This window comes from Scyliorhinus canicula, chromosome 16 (genome assembly GCF_902713615.1).
Source record: "Scyliorhinus canicula chromosome 16, sScyCan1.1, whole genome shotgun sequence".
NCBI lineage: Eukaryota > Metazoa > Chordata > Chondrichthyes > Carcharhiniformes > Scyliorhinidae > Scyliorhinus > Scyliorhinus canicula.
This window is the reverse complement of record NC_052161.1, coordinates 11,712,707-11,725,768: the sequence shown is the minus strand read 5'-3', so window position 1 is coordinate 11,725,768 and position 13,062 is coordinate 11,712,707. Positions and strand designations below refer to the sequence as shown.

Sequence of the window (13,062 nt, the reverse complement as noted above, 5' to 3'; positions counted from 1 at the left end):
AGTAACTCTTCAAATTACACATGCAGGACAGATACACTACCGTCAAATTATATATTTTAATGACTTTTTTAAAAAATTGTGCTCAAAGTGAGGGATGTTTGGCTGGGAATGAAATATTTTCTGCTTCGGACATGCTCGTCAGTGTTGCACATTCGAAGGTTGGGCATAATGTTGTTAAATCCCAAAAATAAAGTTCTCTATATTCTGCTTCAGAAGATCTTTATATTTTCAGGCTATTTAGGTATTTCCTTGTACACAAAATTAGCGCATTTCCCACACCTGCCATCCAGTGGCCTTCCCAGTCAGATTGCCATTTCACAACTGTATTAGGGATGATTTCCTGCAGTCTACCTACACCTTGGCGAACTAGGAGCTAAAACTGATTACATGTATGAACCATTCCCATAAGCAGACAGACAAGAATTCCTTCTCATGGGCTGAATCTTAATTCAGGTCTCGGATGAAAAATCATGTCTAATCCATTGCAACGTCCAGTTACATTGAAATATTTAAAATTTTAAAAAACCTTGAAATTTGGAGTCATCACTTAAATACAACGTTACCTGTGTAGGTGTGATGTGACTGATGTCTTCTGAAGCCAGCTGTTTGAGTAATGTTGTTTTCCCTGCGTTGTCCAAACCTAAAAGGAGAATTCTAACCTCTTGATCAGGGGCACTCTTCAATTTGCGCAAGATTGATAGCAAACCCTAAAAACAAGAAAACGTAGCCATCCTTAACTGTATATATTAGATAGGTATTGACATTTCCCCACTAATGATCTACATAGGTATATACTGTTGTGTAGAATAGAAACAAAATTCTTGTTTTTACACTTACTGTAGTGCTACATTTATCAATTAACAATGGAGAAAGTAATTATTCCGCTCTATTCATACCACTGTATATCAACGTGTGTACACACACATGCATGCCACCTCCAACATGATATGGAAAGAAACTAACAACGGCGAAGCTGCCCCAATTACTCCTCACTTGAATTAAAATCGAGATCCATTTCAGATTCTCCTACTTCAAATCATTTTTTGAAAATTCCTCATTTCCCACTAATTCCTGCCACCCTAAATTGTCAAGCTTTTAAAGCTAAGGTTCAGCATTACCTACTTGCTGTGCTCTAATTGATTTCATCACCCATTTTAAACATCTTTACCCAAAGAGCAGTGAGAATATGGAACTCACTACCACAGGGAGTAGCTGAAGCAAATAGTATAGAGTAGGGAAAACTAGAACTAGAGGGCACAACCTCAGACTGAAGGGACGATCCTTTAAGGATGAGGAGGAATTTATTCAGCCAGAGGGTGTTGAATCTGTGGAACTCTTTGCCGCGGAAGGCTGAGGAGGTCAAATCATAGAGTGTCTGTAAGGCAGAGATATATAGGTTCTTGATTAATAAGGGGATCAGGGGTTATGGGGAGAAGGCAGGAGAATGGAGATGAGAAAAATATCAGGCATGATTGAATGGTGGAACAGACTCAATGGGCCGAGTGGCCTAATTCTGCTCCTATTCTTATGCTTTCAGTGGGAAGTGAGACAAGTACACGAGGGAGAATAGAGAATTATGCTGATAGGCGTTTGATGAGGAAAGACAGGAGGTGGCTTCAGAGGAGTAGAAACTGACATTGGCTGTTCGGTCTGACTCATATCTGACTCAGATACTGCATATCTTTAAAAAAAATATTTTACAAATTTAGAGTACCCAATTCTTTTTTTCCCCCAAGTAAGGATAATTTAGCTTGGCCAATCCGCCTAACCTGCACATCTTTGGGTTGTGGGGGTGAGACACATGGGAAGAGTGTGCAAACTCCATATGGACAGTGACCCGAGACCGGGATCGGACCTGGGTCCTCAGCGCCGTGAGGCAGCAATGCTAACCACTGCGGCACCTTGCCGCTCCACATACTGCATTCCTTATGCCAGGGTTTTTTTAAAGTCAGGGTAACGGAGCGATGGATCACGCCATTTCCTCTGTGGCTCCGATCGCGGGGAAGCGCCCACCAGCCGCTACCAGCTTTTACATCGGGTATTTCAGCCGCTGCCACCCTTTAAATGGAGATACATTAGGCTGTGTGGAGTCTTCCGGCCAGAAGCAACAGCAGGTCACCATGCCCGCAGAATTGACGTGGTCACCGTCCAATATGTGCTTTTGGCGTCAAAGCAGAGGGCAGAGTTGGTTTGATTTTGCAGCTGCTGGCAAGCAAGACGAGTGAACTGTGAAGATCAATGGTTTTCTTAAAAGTAATAGGCCGCCAGAGACTCAGATAGGCAGTTTACCTATTTATGGACAGGATCTCACAACAGAATCTGCTGGAGTGAGCTGCACAGGAGACTCCAAGTCAGGACAGAGCTGTGGTGATGTTAGACCTTCAGGGCCTCTGGTTAACGGATTTGAAAAAGTAAACTTAACTCAGAACAAAGAAGTATAAAGATGATTTCTTGAGATATGGTTTTGTGAATTGTGACAATGCAAATAAGGAAGCAAAGCCCACATGTGTTTTATTCAGGGAAATACTGGCAAATGAGAGAAGCTTCTGATTTTGAAAGAGAAGTGGTGTGTGAACAATTCCGTTTCAGGTTGACGCCGCAGAGTCAGTTAACTTTGAGCCGATTCCAAATGAAAAGATTATGTTGCTGTACCTGACCTGTGATACCACATTAAAACATGCCAAAAGCCCATAAGGTTGTCAGCATTCTGGTGTAGCATCTCACATGAGTATCCAGTGCTGAGTAAAACTTGCATTTTGTTGCGATTGCCCTTCACAATGACCTAAATGCATGAGGTTGGATCTTCTGTTTTCATAAAGGTGGAAGACAGCACAAAGGAACAGGCAGAAATTTGCACCGTATATCTGTACTGCCCGTTGCTCCTTTGAACCAGATTCAAGCGAGATTGTGAGGACAAAGCAGGCTCCCGGTTCACGCTTGAAGTTAAGTGAACATGGCATGGGTCGCAAAGGCTGGCCGACGTGGGTCCTGGGAAAAGAAGTTTGAAAGAAACTGCCTTACGTAATCCTACACATTAAGACTGTACAGCTGTCCTGAGCTTTGAGCTTTACCTCTGGATTTCTTGATTTTAAAACAAATGTGGCAGTCACAACCTTTTAAGCATGTTATCAAATCTGGTGCATTCACACTTGGGTGAAAATGATCCTGTATTTTCCCATTCTTGGGAATAGTTACTTTATCCATCCACTTTCCCAGGAATTGCAGTCATGACCTGCCTTTCAACTTTGACAGGTAACTAGGCAATTGGAAAAATGAAAACGATTCCTGTGTGGCACCCTGCTCAATTTCCATTAACCACATCCTTGCAGCTACTGTTTACTCAATACAGTACGTGTTGCCATGAATCATTCAAATTTATTTCATCAAAACACTTGGTCTCATGGTAACCACGTAACAACCAAAGGTAACTGAAAACCATTGCATAGACTTGATTTCAAGATTCAAGTGCAATACATTTCTCATCTATTTTGGGTTTTGGAAGTGTCTCTCTTCGCTATCCTGAACAACATAACTGATATCAGGCCCCAGTTTCTATTGCCCAGAGTCAGACCCTCATTCCTATCACTGTCTTATGTATTTCCCAGTACAGTAGCAGGCTAGACAAACAGGATCAACAAAACAGCTTTACCACTTCTTTTCCATGAGATGCCATTTATAAAATATACCAATAAATTTCATACACAAGGACCATTTCCACTTCCCTTTGAAACACCTGGACATTTTCTGTTCAACCGACAGTTTGCTCCCCATGTTTAGCACCGTTTCGCTGAATTGATTTCAGACAATTTTGTTTTCTTCACCTTGTTGCTACAGTTATGGAATTTCACAGAGAAAAATAATTTGCTTCAATCTTTCAAAATCTTAATTTTCTATTAACTTTACACTTTGTATTCTGAGGAGAGAAGGCTCGGAGCACACCATTTCTCTTCAGATGTAAAGTCTATAATTAACTGTGGATTATTGAAGTGTTATCCAATTTTATCACTTTTGAAATGGAGGACAGACCACAACCATGGTCAGCACGGTAGCATTGTGGATAGCACAAATGCTTCACAGCTCCAGGGTCCCAGATTCGATTACGGCTTGGGTCATTGTCTGTGCAGAGTCTGCACATCCTCCCCGTGTGCGCGTGGGTTTCCTCCGGTTTCCTCCCACAGTTCAAAGATGTGCAGGTTAGGTGGATTGGCCATGATAAATTGCCCTTAGTGTCCAAAATTGCCCTTAGTGTTAGGTGGGGTTACTGGGTTATGGGAATAGGGTGGAGGTGTTGACCTTGGGTAGGGTGCTCTTTCCAAGAGCCGATGCAGACTCGATGGGCCGAATGGACTCCTTCAGCACTGTAAATTCTATGAAAACCAGACAACATGCCATGGACACATGTAATTTTAAAATCACCCCCTTTTGATATATATGCTGAACTCTTTCATCGCCTTTTCACCACCACATGGGCAGTGGACTGAGGGAATCAGAAACCTGTACAGCAATATCCTGAAAGCTATTCCCTTTTCTGCAACATACTCATGTTGAGTATTTCTTCCATGTCTCTCTTCCTTTTGCCAAACTTCAACACTTTTAAATTAGCTGAATAAAACTGTATCTGACACCAGCTGCCCATCAATCCATTACCTCCAAATCCTTCAAATATATGCACACGGTACCGCATCATTTACCATTTTCCTGTAATCTGCATATTTAGACATTTAAACAAATTGTAAGTAATTTATACAAATAAAGGCCAGTAGTCCCTATGATTCCCTACAACCAATCACTGCACAGAAAAATGTTGGCATAATAGATTAAACATTAGTGTTAGTCCATTGCTCTATACATCAAGTTTCATTCATGTGTGTCTGATCTTTCCGTCATTTACTGCCAAGCCAAATACAGGAGCATGTTCTAACAACTGTAAATCTAGTTTTATTCACTGTACCTTTGTCTCCATTGTTCAAACATTAGAATATTTTACTGAAGCTTGCAATTATTAAGTAATTTGCTCACTTAAATGGAAATGACAAATTCATCTTCACTATTCCCAGAGACCATGTTAGATAATGTAAGAGTTGATTTTAAATACATTAAAGAAAGAAAATTAATTCTTAATGGCTGTACATTAAGATTTCCACTATATTAAAATTAATCCTTTAATAGGAAAATTCCAATCTGTAAATCTTAGCAAGTCTAGTGCTGACCAGTATCAGAAATTGAGGACCTACTTACGCGAGTGGCATTTATAGTGCGGCACAATGCATACTGAACATCACTCTAGGAGGGAAACATGGGCACCAAATGTAACTAGGAAGGGGAAACTTCAACATTCACGAGTGGCTCAGTAGCATCATCACAAACTGACCTGTACAAAGTCCCAAAGGATGCAGCTACCAAATTGCACTTTTATTAGGTGGGGAGGAAATCAAAAAAACCTTGTTCTCACCAATGTGTGTGTGACAGATGTTGTCTGTCCACAAGAGAACCAGAAGTGAACGTCACACTGTTGCTGCACGTACAAAATCTAGTCGTCACCATAAGGTTTTCACTCTCAAGGGGTGTGACACTGAAGTGGATTTAACTGGGGATAGGCCTGGCAGTCCAAAACGTATGCTGCTGTGAGCCATCAGCAGTAGAATTGTATATCTCCACATTGTCATCACATCTTGGTTCCAGACTTCAGCACAACCTTAATTCAAACATGGGCACAGGAGCGGAGTAGAAAGGCAGAGTAGAAGGGTATCTGCCTTCAAGTAGGCAGCATATAACGAAGAATGGAACCATGGAGTCTGAGCAAAAGTCAAGGTGATAGCCTTCCTTCCATCAAAAGGTCAGCAGTAGAACTGTTTGCTGATGACTTCACAGCATATACATTCTTTGACAACTCCTCTAATAATGAAGCAGCTATGCCAGCCTGCAGCAAGAACTTGGTTGATGTCTGATGGTAACATTTGTGTAAACACATGGCAGCTTATGGCCATCTCTCCATGACAGTCAACAGCAGAACCATCAAAGTCTAAACCATAAACATTTTGTTGTGGTGGTGGTGGTGGTGGTGGTTGGGGGGGGGGGGGGGGGGGGGGGGGCTGCTGCTGGCATGGGCCAGCCAAATCAACCTCATGGGTAAAACGACCAAAGAGAAAATGCTGGGAGACCATCTGGGAAAGCATTGGAGTAGTCGAGTCTAAAAGTAAGAAAGGCAAGGCTGAGGATTTCAGCAATAGATGAAATGAGGCAGGGATGGAGTCGGCCGATATTATGTTGGTGGATATAGGTTGCCATAGTGATGGCGAGGGCATATGGTCAGAGGTTCATCTCCATGTCAGTTATGACAGCAAGGCTGTAAACAGTCTGGTTCAGTCTCAGATAGTTGCCAGGGAGAGGGATGGAGTCGGTGCTAGGGAATTGAGTTTGTGGCAGGGACTAAAGACAATATTGTACGTCTTTGCAATATTTAGATTGGAGGAAATTACTGTACATCCAGTACTGAATATCAGACAAGTGATTAAAAAATTTAGAGACAGTAAAGGGATCAGGAGAGGTGATGGCGAGGTAGAACAGGGTGCCAATAGCGTACATGTAAAATCTGACATTATGTTTTAGGATGATATCGCCAAGAGGCAACATGTAGATGAGAAATAGGAGGAAGCTAGGGGTTGATTCTTGGGGGATTCCAGAGGTAATCATGCGGGAGTGGGAAGAGAAGCTAGACAATTCTCTGGCCATGACGAGATGGGTGAGAATGGAACAAGCTTGTGTGTCCCATCCAGTTGGACAAGAAGTGTTGGAGGATGATGATGTGGTCAACAGTGCCAACAAGTGCAATAATGTCACAGGAATACTATGATTTTCAAATCATACACCATTTTAACTATGATGTGCATTACACACCAGTATGAACCCCAAATAGAACAGTTACAGTAATTAGCAAATGGGAGGAACACCTCATTTCTTTAATTAAATAATCACTGAAAAGATGGTGGGGCCAGGTTAGTATTAAATGGAAATTTGAGGATTATAATGGGAAAAAAGATAATGTGAGAACAAAGATCGAATCGGCAATTTAGCAATGACATGTTAAATTCAGTTTGAGGCCAAATCTCAGGCAGCAGCTATTTCTACACTTCTAGGTTGATAAAATGGTTACAACACAGGAGACCATTCGGTCCATCATGTCATGCCAGCTCACAAGAACAATTCAGCTAGTACAACTCCCCTACAATTTCCCTGTAGCCCTGCAGTTATTTTCTGTATCCTTTGTTGAATCATGAGACAGTTTATTTCTATCTGAACATTACATCCATGCAGTTTTTCATCTATGTTCCTTAGATTCTGAGATGGCCCCTTTTGTTTTGTTCATATATTGATTTTTTTAAAAAATATTTTTTATTGAAATTTTTACAAAATAAAATACAAAATATAAACATCTTAGTTCTATTAACATACAACTGCGGTAACACCCCATGAACAATACCCCCCCAGCTTCAAGAGCAACTTCAAACAAAAAGAAAGAACAACAAAGGAAAAAAAAAACAAGAGAGATAGCACCCTCCACAAACCCATGTGCACAGTTCTCCCTCCCCCCAATCCTTCCCCCCCCCCGGCTGCTGCTGCTGTCGGCCTATTTCCCTACCGTTCCACCAGGAAGTCCAGAAACGGCTGCCACCTCCTGAAAAACCCTTGTACTGATCCCCTCAGGGTAAATTTCACCCTCTCCAATTTAATGAACCCCGCCATATCCGAGATCCAGGCCTCCACGCTTGGGGGCCTCGCATCGTTCCATTGGAGCAAGATCCTCCGCCGGGCTACTAGGGACGCAAAGGCCAGAACACCGGCCTCTATCGCCTCCTGCACTCCCGGCTCCACTGCCACCCCAAAAATTGTGAGTCCCCAGCCTGGCTCGACCCTGGATCCCACCACCCTCGACACCGTTTTTGCTACCCCCTTCCAAAACTCCCCCAACGCTGGGCACGCCCAAAACATATGGGCGTGGTTCGCTGGGCTCCCCGAGCACCTAGCACACCTGTCCTCGCCCCCGAAAAACCTACTCATCCTTGTCCCTGTCATGTGGGCCCTATGCAGCACCTTGAACTGTATGAGGCTAAGCCTCGCACAGGAAGAGGAGGAATTCACTCTCTCCAGGGCATCCGCCCATGTCCCCTCCTCAATCTCCTCACCTAGCTCCTCTTCCCATTTACCCTTCAGTTCCTCCACCGAGGCCTCGTCTACCTCCTGCATCACCATATGTCCGAGATCCTCCCTCCTCCGACCCACACCCCCGAGAGCACCCTATCCCGCACCCCCCGTGGGGGCAGCAAGGGGAACCCCTCCACCTGCTGCCTGGCAAACGCCCTCACCTGGATGTACCTAAACATGTTCCCCGGGGGGAGCCCAAACTTCCCCTCTAACTCCCCCAAGCTCGCGAACCTCCCCTCCACAAACAGGTCCCTCAAACTCCTAACCCCTGCCCTGTGCCAGCCCCGGAATCCGCCATCAATGCTCCCTGGGACGAACCGATGGTTCCCCCGTATCGGGGCCTCCATCGAGCCCCCCATTTTTGTTCATATATTGATAACCACAAACATAACCAAATAATAATTAACATAATAACATTCATCAAGATCACACTAAGATTTTATAACTTAATCCTGTCAAATTTTCTTTCAAAAACTTATCCAAGATACAAAACAAGTAGTCCTTTGGAGGAGATATTAAACCTACTAGTGGTTAAGCTCCAATGGTTGAAGGAGTTATTCTAGGGTTATGACAAATATTTTCCTTCAAACTAAACCACCCAAAATTAAAAAAGAAAATCACCATGTTGATATTTGTGGGATGATTCTGCACACAAAGTGGCTGCGGTGTCTGACTACATAACAAGTCACTGAACTTTAAAATAAGTAATTGTTTGTGAAGCATGTTAAGAAAGAACCTAAAATACAACTGAGACACCTTCTTCAATAACATAAGAGGGACTGTCATCATGACCGGTCAACACAAGATCATATTAAGGGCAGCACAGTGGTTAGCATTGCTGCCTCACAGCACCAGAGAGTTGGGTGCATTTCCGACTTTGGGCGACTGTGGAGTTTGCACTTCTCGCCCACATCTGCGTGGGTTTCCTCTGGGTGCTCCGGTTTCCTCCCACAGACCAAGGCTGTGCTGGTTAGGTGGATTGGAAAACATCAAATTGCCCCCGAGTGTCCAAAGATGTGCAGGTTAGGTGGGGTTACTGGGAAAGGCAGGGGAGCGGGCCTAAGTAGGGTGCTCTATCGGAGGGTCGGTTCAGACTCCCTCCTTCTGCACTTTAGGGATTCCATGGAGCAAACCAGGAAATCATTAACTCTCCCATTATTATGGGTGCCAATATATTAAATTCAACCGAGGGAGAGTGAGCGATGCATGTAAAAATAAGTTTACATTTCTTACATGAAAGAAAATTATTGATTATTCTAAATGAGATGACAGACCTAACGATGGGTGTAGTTCCCTATTTGGGGTCTGGGTTTGGAGATTGGAATTAGGCAATTTGGGGCTTTTCACAGTAACTTCATTGCAGTGCCAATGTAAGCCCACTTGTGACACTAATAAAGGTTATCATTATTTCATTGGGGTGAACTGCATACAGAACTGCTGCTGGCCTGGGGGATTGCATTGAAAAGCCCGAGGGAGCTCTGGGCCCTCCAGTTTACTCTGCAAGGTGCCAATAGGGAGGAACAAGCATGTACCGTTTATATAATAGTGGGTGGGGGAGGGAGAAATCGGCCGCCCCCGCCTGGTAATTCTCTGGCTAATCCCAGGCCTCAGGCCCACACTCTGCAGCCTGAGCTCCACGGCCATGGCGTCACAGCAACCGCTCACTTAACAACAGGGAGGCCTGGCGAGAAACAAACCCCAAGGAGGCAGCAGCCCCCACAAACCCGGAGAGGGGAGGCCGGGCTCCACACCCACCAGTCGTCCCGGTCCGCCCGCCTCAATGGCCATGACTCCAGCTCTCCCCTCCATTCCCCGTCTCGTCCCCTCACTCACTCACCATCTTCTCCTCCTCGGGGCTCCGGGTAACTATGGGCGGCGACGTCAGCACGCAGCCGCGACGCAACGGCCACGTGACATCCCGCTCGCCCCGCCCCCCTGAGGTGACGTACGTCGCCCGCCCCGCCCCCCTGAGGTGATGTTCCCCGCCCCGCCCCGCCCCCTTCGGTGGCGTTCTCAGCCCCGCCTCCTGAGATGACGTTCGCCGCCCGCCGTCCGTGACGCCCCACTCCGGAGCTCTGCGTTCTTACGTCACCAGGCCATCGACAGCGTACGTGTCTCTGTGACGTGGCAGACAGACGGCACCTTGGCCCCCCGAAGCGGTGAGGCGTCGCGAGCAAGGGGGAGGGGCGATGACGGTGGGCGGCTCCCCCGCCCGGCGCGCGCTGATTGGACGGGGAGCTGTCGCCGAAAGGGAGGGAAAGAGTGAGTGGAGTGGCTACTTTGTGAATGTAACAAATGTGGTGATTGTAACTGGCCAGGTAGGTTAGTAACTGTGTGGCAGTCTTCCTGCGCTCTCTGCCCCCGCGCCTCTCTCTCTCCCGCTGTGCACATGTGTCACACAAACTCCTGCCCCCCCAACTGGGCGGCTACCCGTGACACAGGAGGGATTTGCATTTGTATAGTGCCACATTCTCCCCTGCCTGCGTCTCACCCCCCCACAACTCGAAAAGATGTGCAGGGTCGGTGGATTGGCCGTGCTAAATTGCCCCTTAATTAGAACAAAAAAGAATTGGTTACTCTAAACTTTTTTAAAAATGCATTTATATTGCACCTTTTGTGACCTCTAGATGCCCCGATGCACATTACAGCCAAAACCGTACTCTAGAAATTTGTTACTGTTGTAATAAAGGAAATGTAGCTGTCGATTTGCACATAGCAAGCTCCAGCAGACAGCAATTTGATTGTATTCCCCGCTGGTCAGTTATCGTCATGTTGGTTGACGGATACGTTTTGACCGGGATGCTGGAACTCCCTTGCTCTTCTTTGAAATGGTAAAGCCACCTGGAAAATGTTTCATCCAAAAAATGGCACCTCTGACAGTGCAGTCCTCCAGTAGTAATGATGTGGAGATCCCGGCTTTGGACTGGGGTGGGCACAGTAAAGTCAGGCGAATGAATCCACTTCTTTGTTCACCTGAGGAAGGAGCTGTGCTCTGAAAGCTAGTGATTCAAAACAAACCTGTTGGACTTTAACCTGGTGTTGTAAGACTTCTTACTCCAGTAGCAGAGCTGGACTTAGTGTTTGACCAAGTTTTTTTCGTGTCAATTCTTGGGAATGGGACATGAAATTAAAACTTTCAGGCGCAGGCAAAATATTTCAGAGAAAATAATATGAGCGTTAGGAGTTTGTTTCTTCTTAGTAACTGCTGCTTGGATTGCAATCTTTGTTTACTAATATATGAATGTTTTGTGTTACAATTTACAATCTCTAAGAAACGATTTATCAAAGATTGTAAAAAATTCTATGATTACAAAATAGACTGGTAGTCTTATGCAATTCAGTATTGCTCACATGTTTATGGTCATTAGCATTCTGAAGCGTGCATAAGAAGCTTTGATGTGATATAGTGTTTCTTTTAAATTTATAGCAACATAGAGACTGGTGAGATATTGCATCTTGTGAGCGCTGTTTTTCTTTGTTGGTGTGAAAGAGTTTCAACTTTGCACCTGGACTCCGTAACGTGAAGTGTTAGGGAAACTTCTTTAGTAGTAGATTGAAACAACTAGGCCATTTATAAAGAACTAGGGTGCGATTTGATGGAAAAACAGCAGAGTCCTGTTTTGGGCACGTTTAGCAGGGTGTTTCCCGGCGCATGCAGCCAGGAATCTCCGGCCGAAGCTGCACTTAATCGCATTTGCTGCTCAGCTCGCCGGTTCCCCCCCCCCCCCCCCCCCCCCCCCCAACCCCAAGCCTCTGGAACCTCCCAATGCACCAACTTACTAATTAGGGAGTTCTTGAGCACCCCGCACCCCATTTCATAAAGGCAGGGCACCCCTGGGCCCAGTCTCTATCACGGGCACTGCCAGCACCACCTAGGCATCATGGCATTGCCAGGATGGTGCCCAGGTGGCACTGCCTGGGTGGCACTGCCAGGCTGGGGTGTGCCACAGTACCCCGTGGCTTCGGGAGCGTCAGGGTACTACCCTGCCCAGAGCCCGATCGCCAGAGAGACCCCCCTCCCCCACCACAAGTGCCGTAATGCCTGGTCCGCGTTTATGGAAACCAGTGCTAAACGGTGCCATGGCAGGGTCTCCGAGGTGAGCCCGTTCGATCCCGGGCCTTGGGTAACTCCAGCACAGACAAGTGAGACAAAACTACTCACTTGAATATGCAAATCTGCGTTGCACCCTATGAGGGCAAGGTCCAGATCACCACGCCTCACGAGATCTTGTCCGATCTCACGAGGCGTTACGAGTGTTGTAATTCTCACAAGAAGTCTCGCGTGGGGTGCTGACGAGGCCGGTAGATTGCGCCCGAGCTTATTGTATGTTTGGAGAGCAGGGGAGGTTTTTTTCTGCCCGACCCTCTCTGATGCCACCTTACTGAATTTCCGAACATGGTTAGCAAGCCCTGCATATACCTACATTCTAGACCAGTTTGAGTTCCAAGACGGCTGGTGCTGACCAATGAGAACTGCAGGAGCCTTGTCTCGGCCAACACCAGTTAGCAGTTATATTCCACAAATGTGGCCCAAGGCATTTCACTAAAGTGTAAGAAAAATAAATGAGCTGGAGGGATTTAAACAAAAGGATGAGGTTTTAGCTATGAGGTATTTGGGGTGTTGGGAGCCAATTTAGGCCCAGCAGAGACAGTGGTGAAGAATGAGGGGTACTTGGTGCACAGGCAATAAGAAGCCATGTTGGCTGAGCTGAAGTTTAGAAGATGAAAGTTGGCCAGGAGAGCGCTGGGGTAACGGAGTATGGAGCTGAGGAAGTAATGGATCAGGGTTTCGGAAGAGCTGAGGCCGAGGGGAGACAAATGGCATTTCTACAGTGTGAAAGCAGTATTTGTTGTCCACTC

At 45.7% G+C, this 13,062-nt stretch overlaps 2 protein-coding genes across 4 annotated transcripts in view; one reads left to right on the top strand and one right to left on the bottom strand.

Annotated features, from left to right (window-relative positions):
* The window catches only part of arl3b (ADP ribosylation factor like GTPase 3b), a 33,231-nt gene extending 23,075 nt beyond the window's left edge, over positions 1-10,156 (bottom strand). The window contains exons 1-2 of one of the 2 annotated variants that reach the window (XM_038821438.1): positions 10,040-10,156; positions 564-707 (exon numbers count right to left, since the gene is read on the bottom strand). In XM_038821438.1, coding sequence (XP_038677366.1) covers positions 564-707; positions 10,040-10,042 — 147 coding nt within the window. In that variant the 5' untranslated portion in view covers positions 10,043-10,156. Of the gene's footprint in view, positions 1-563; positions 708-9,957 lie in introns of both variants that reach the window. The other variant, XM_038821437.1, reaches the window with a different exon arrangement.
* A 171-nt stretch (positions 10,157-10,327) lies between these two features.
* The window catches only part of sfxn2 (sideroflexin 2), an 82,378-nt gene continuing 79,643 nt past the window's right edge, over positions 10,328-13,062 (top strand). Inside the window, exon 1 of one of the 2 annotated variants that reach the window (XM_038773331.1) lies at positions 10,328-10,464. The gene's annotated coding sequence lies outside the window, so the exon portion shown is untranslated. Of the gene's footprint in view, positions 10,521-13,062 lie in introns of both variants that reach the window. The other variant, XM_038773330.1, reaches the window with a different exon arrangement.